This window comes from Pundamilia nyererei, unplaced genomic scaffold (genome assembly GCF_000239375.1).
Source record: "Pundamilia nyererei isolate P.nyererei 1_Seehausen unplaced genomic scaffold, PunNye1.0 scaffold02578, whole genome shotgun sequence".
In the NCBI taxonomy this organism is placed as follows: domain Eukaryota; kingdom Metazoa; phylum Chordata; class Actinopteri; order Cichliformes; family Cichlidae; genus Pundamilia; species Pundamilia nyererei.
The window spans coordinates 1-5,319 of NW_005189979.1; the positions used below are offsets into that span (position 1 = coordinate 1).

The 5,319-nt window shown below is 39.1% G+C and overlaps 1 protein-coding gene across 1 annotated transcript; it reads right to left on the reverse strand.

Moving 5' to 3' along the window:
* Positions 1–3: 3 nt before the first annotated feature.
* On the reverse strand, positions 4–5,191 carry LOC102193560 (zinc finger CCHC domain-containing protein 8-like; the record flags this gene model as incomplete). The annotated part of the gene is made up of 10 exons (XM_005755703.1): positions 4–695; positions 1,067–1,187; positions 1,583–1,669; positions 2,860–2,975; positions 3,099–3,241; positions 4,336–4,472; positions 4,555–4,615; positions 4,726–4,791; positions 4,916–5,019; positions 5,114–5,191. Coding segments are annotated over 10 exons (1,605 nt in total), but the record flags the coding sequence as incomplete, so codon positions are not given.
* Between the last annotated feature and the right edge of the window lie 128 nt (positions 5,192–5,319).

The following is a 5,319-nucleotide window of genomic DNA, read 5'->3' on the forward strand; positions in this document are numbered from 1 at the left end:
GGGACTCTGAGGGGTGCTGTCCTGAGTTTTAACTAGCTCGGGACTCTGAGGGGTGCTGTCCTGAGTTTTCACTGGCTCGGGACTCTGAGGGATGCTGTCTTGGGTTTTCACTGGCTCGGGACTCTGAGGGGTGCTTTCCTGGATTTCGGCTGGTTCGGGACTCTGAGGGCTATCGTCCTTAACTTTGACTGGTCCCGGGCTTAATGACAAACCCTCTTGAACTTCCGGTTGATTTTCTTTGCTTAGGGAAGGTTCTTCAGGTTTTATTGAGTCCATTCCTTCATCCGTGTCTTCAGTTTCTGTGTCCGCGTGTGCAGATGTGGATACACTTGGTGAACTTGGTACAGGAGTTTGTGCGGCAGGTGTCTCACAGTCACTGTTAGAGGCCATGTCAGCATTTTCTAGAGCTGCCCAGATCAGTCTCTGCTGCTCCTCCAGTTCCTCCAGTGTCAGGTCATCCTCTGTTCCCTCCCCAGTCTCATCAACCACCACCCAGTCACGCCCTCGCACAGCTGGAGAGCCGTTGGTGGGAGTAAGTGGAGGTGTACCTTTAGGGAGAGGTGGGGGGGTGGGTGTAGCAGGAGGAGTGCCCTGTGGTAAAGGCGGAGGAGAACTAAAGCAAGGAGAGCCAGGAGGCAGTGGTGGCTGGAACTGGAAATCATCAGAGCTGTGAATTTGATGAGGTGTTCCTGGATCTATGAGAAGAAATAAAATAAAATCATCCACAGAGTGCTAACTGTGTATTTTTGTGCAACTGAGCTACAAATACCAAACCAAAACATTGTTTCTGTGAACTCAGCGTGATCTACTCTTGTTAAAAAAGTTATTAATTAGCAATAATCCTGGTAACAATTTACATAGAGCATTGATATACTGGCAGCAGCCAGGTCAACATGTTGGTTCAACAACAGTAAAATGAGAACTACTCATCTTTAGAAGATCCATAGTTTTTACATTCCAACTTAAAAACACAAAGTGAAGTAGGATGGATGGGATCCCAACTCTGGAAATCTAACCATTCAAGGAGAACATGAATGCAGGCTGTGACACCCAGATGTACGGTTACCTGATTCAATATCCATGTCCGAGCTCCTGTCTGGGGTCCGGTCCGGGCTAAACTTACTCCTCTTCCTCAGCTGTGGAGATGAGTCAAATTCATGTCTTCTCTTGCTGGAGGCGGCACCAGGCTGTTGGTAAGAGCAACATGCAATAAGACCAAAAAGCACGACTTTTGTTTTTCCTTTCTTAGCAACATATTTAAGTAGAAATATTGAAATCCTGTGGATTAAATGGAGGTCTGTGCAGTTGGATCAGTGTTGATTCATGCTGTAAAATGCGTAAAGGAGATTTTAAAGGATGGGTCATGTGAACACCATAAACTGTTGCACAGAGCAAAGTAACCTCAAGACAGTAGATTTTGTCCTCGATGAGAACAGTAATGGCTTAAATATCTAATCTATATCTTATTTCTAAGAATGAGCACTAATCTGCTAAATTTTGCTCAAGGTGGTGGCCGATAAAAATTTGGTTGAAGTTGAGAAGCTGCCGTTGCAAGAAGTCAGTAGGGAGCTGGGATACAGACCGTGGGAAAGAAGCTGGACAGGTAGGCTGCATAGTTTTGCTTCATGTGGCTGCTCTGCATTGGAATTGAACCATAATGCAGGAACTCCTGAAGATACAACAGAAATAAAGAAAAACTGTTATTTAACTTAATAAAAAAGACAGCAAAAAAAAAGGTCCCAGCATACTTTAATGGGTTGTAAACCATTTAAACTCCACATTTAATTGAAAATAACACAAAGACAACATAGCAAATTTGGAAACTAAAAATATGTAATCATTGTTGATGCCAGCAACATTTGTCAAAAAGTCATAAGAAGCTCATATACACCACAGTATAAATTAGCTCTTTTTAAAAATTAAAAAAACAAACAAACAAAAACAAAACACTGTACAAATTCATGAGGAAATAAAATATTTTCCCATTCTTTCAGCTCAGGGTCTTTTTAGTTGTGTTTTAACGCAATTTAGTACCTGGACTTTTATTTACTCCACAACTGTCTAGATGGCTGAAAAATGTTGCTCCTGACCCTGTGTGTGTGTTTCAGCATTCACAGGGCTGACACCCATACAAACATGGACGCTGTTTTTTTTCTGATAACTACTCAGATGGTCCCTCTCCTCATCAGAATTTAACATTTTTAGTTGTCAGATGACATGACAGGTGGCAGTCGTGTCATTTCTGTGTCCTGTTTACATTTTCAGTCAGTCAGTGATCTCCACTATAAAGCTGTGGATATTGCAGAACCGTCTGTTGGCCTGAGGATCTCAGTCATATATCTATGTGCAGCGATTTTTTTCTAGATTCACCAAATTATTTTTTGAAATCATCTTTTTTAGATGACAAACACCTCAAATTCCTTCCAATTTCACACTGAGAAAGAACCTTACATTTATTATTATTTTTCCCATGTTTTGGTTTATATTCACACAGTGAAAACCCCAATCAAATCAAAAATGTTTGTGTACTCTGCTGTGTGCCAGAATGCAAAGCATGTCTGGCTACACAAACAAATCGCAACAAAGGGGGAAACAAAGCAGAGTTTGATTTAACCAGACTAGAGAATGTAAATTTAGCTTCACAAGTACTGATCTGTTGCAATCTACCTAAAAATGTGTTGTGTTGAAATTATTCAACAAGATATTTCTAGTCTTTCATTGCGCCTTTCTTATTTTTATGACATCAAATCAACATTTAATGTTGATGGTTTTGAAACAGTACATCACATATTTACTTTTTACTGGATACCAGGCGGTACTGGAGGTCAAACATTTGAAAAGGCAGACTGCAACACTTACATCTTTCATTTTGTGTGGTGCGGCTACATTGAAACCTGGGAAATCCACCAGTTTGGAAACATCATATGACAGGTTTTGTGAATTAGTGTTGTCAGTTACAGTGCCATCACTTGATGCTGTAAGAGAGAAAAAAACATCCTCTATAATCTGTGCAGACTGCAGAAGCTTTTATTTTTCTACTTACTCTGTTCAACAAAGAAAACAAATTGTGAAGCTGTTTAGTTCTTTTTCAAACTTACCATTTCCGTCATACAGTGATAAGCCAGAGTTTTCCATCTCTGCCTCTTTGAGCCAACCTGGTGGGTAACCTAGCTGCCTCATGCGATAGATCAGAGGAGGTAGGGTGTTCTCATCAATGCCCAGAGCTGTCAGCAGCTCCTCACTGTTTAACAGCACAACACAGTAAATAAATCAAATGAAAAATTAAAAGACTAAAAATTACACTTGTCTAAGGTGACATAGAGACCAAAACCATGTGATCTACATGCCAAATATCTTTGGTATAAACTAACTAACGGATGAAGCCTTTGGAGTACGAATGTGAGATAGAAAGCACTTACCGAGAAAAAGCTTAGAAAAAAGTACTTGTGTGAATGGGTGAATAAAGCAAGTTGCGCTTTCAGTGCTCAGAGAGTGTAGAAAAGCGCTTTAAAAGAAAAAGTCAATTTACTGCCAATGTTGCTGAAACTGCAACCTCTCAAGAACAACAGGCTCACAGGGCGCCAGTAGCAGCGAGCCAAAAGCAGTCTTGGGTGTGGTTACGCTTTCAGAAACCCAAATGTATTAAAGGACATGCAGCTAACTGCAGCAAGTCTACCACCAGCATGCAAGAAGCTGAAGCCAAGGATTATGATTCAGAAACTCTGAGTGAGACACTGACAGCTTCTTCTTCATGTAATTAATTTGGTAGAAAAACAGATGTAAACAGAACAAATATTACACTGTCAGACAAAGAACCTGGAAGCTGCTGTGGTTGTAAAATGTTGTAAATACAATACATTTTTAAAATTCAACTGAGAAGTACAGACTTATTTCAACATGAGTACTGAAAAAGGTACTGTTGCAAACATAAACCTTAGGACAATAACGTTGGGCAATTTTCACCCATATGATGAAAAAAGATCGCTTAGTGGTCATTTCCAAGGGAATTCATAATCATAATAAAATGTAACAGGGGTCATTCTTTCCCCTCTTATATCTTATTTTGTTTCTCTCTCCCACAGTTGTCAGTTTGCAGGGAGACTGTGCCTTAACCATTTTTCATTTTTACGATTTTTTTCCCCCCATTAATGATTCCCAAATTTTGACCCTTTATTTATTTTAAATTGAGTCCCCAGATAACACTTTTTTTTTCATTTTATGAAATGAGGTACGTAAATATAACCCTGTAAAATATGCACTTTTGCAACATTATGTAATTAAATTAAAATTGTGAGTAAATAAAGATGTGTGGAGAGTAAAAAAAAAAAGTCCTGCCTCATGACTCCAGGCTTGTATTTGGCAAACCGCTCCTCCACTTCATCAGCATGGTATCTCTGGTTACTCTGCATGGCTTGGTTGTTGCTCTGATTGAACTCCTTTCTTCTCTCATTAATTGCAGCCATGTCTTTAGGCTAGGAGAGAAAAAATACATTCTTATATTAAATTATGTTCTGTCCTTGTATTCATCCTGGATTAGCAGATCATTAATGGTACCTTGGGACAATCTCTCAGCTGGTGACTGCTTGAACCACAGTTGAAACACATAGACTTGGGTCTACAGTGAACAGAGCAGAGACAGAATCATTATACATTATAAATTCCACCCAGCACACAAACAAAGAAGAGTTGTAAACAGGAAAAGCTATGGAATTTTTGTAGTCTTACCTTTTGTCTTTCATTTCTATTTCCTGGCCATCAGTTCCAATGACTTGGTTGAAGACTTGCTGATAACTTTGCAGCAATTCAGGAAGCTATAATGCATTTGTCTACACAGCTGTGAATTTTTAAAACTTAATAAATCTGACTACAGCACTTCATAGGCAATAAATGTTTAATTTATTCATGTTAAAGATACGTTGGGACATCCCATCCATCGGTCAGCTGGGGGTTTTCATTTACCAGAGGCTGTCCAAGTTTATCAACACTGAAAGTAGTGAAATATAAGACACTCCCAACAACCTAAAACAAAAACATAACACAATAAGTTACTACTTGTGAGCCTACACATCTCGTTTTCAGTGTGTTTGAATGAGAAATAACAGCATGTGCTCACTTTAAAGGCTTCTGTTGTTGTTCTCACACTACTGGAAGACATCATCTGTGGATCTTCGTCCAAAGCAAAAGCGGAATTCTTTATAGAGGGAGAAATATGTATTTTTAAACAGAAACTTCATTGTGATATTGAAAATATTTACAATAGTAATATACAGTGCTGTGAAAAAGAATTTTCTCCCTTCGTGACTTGTTTTTTTTTTTTTT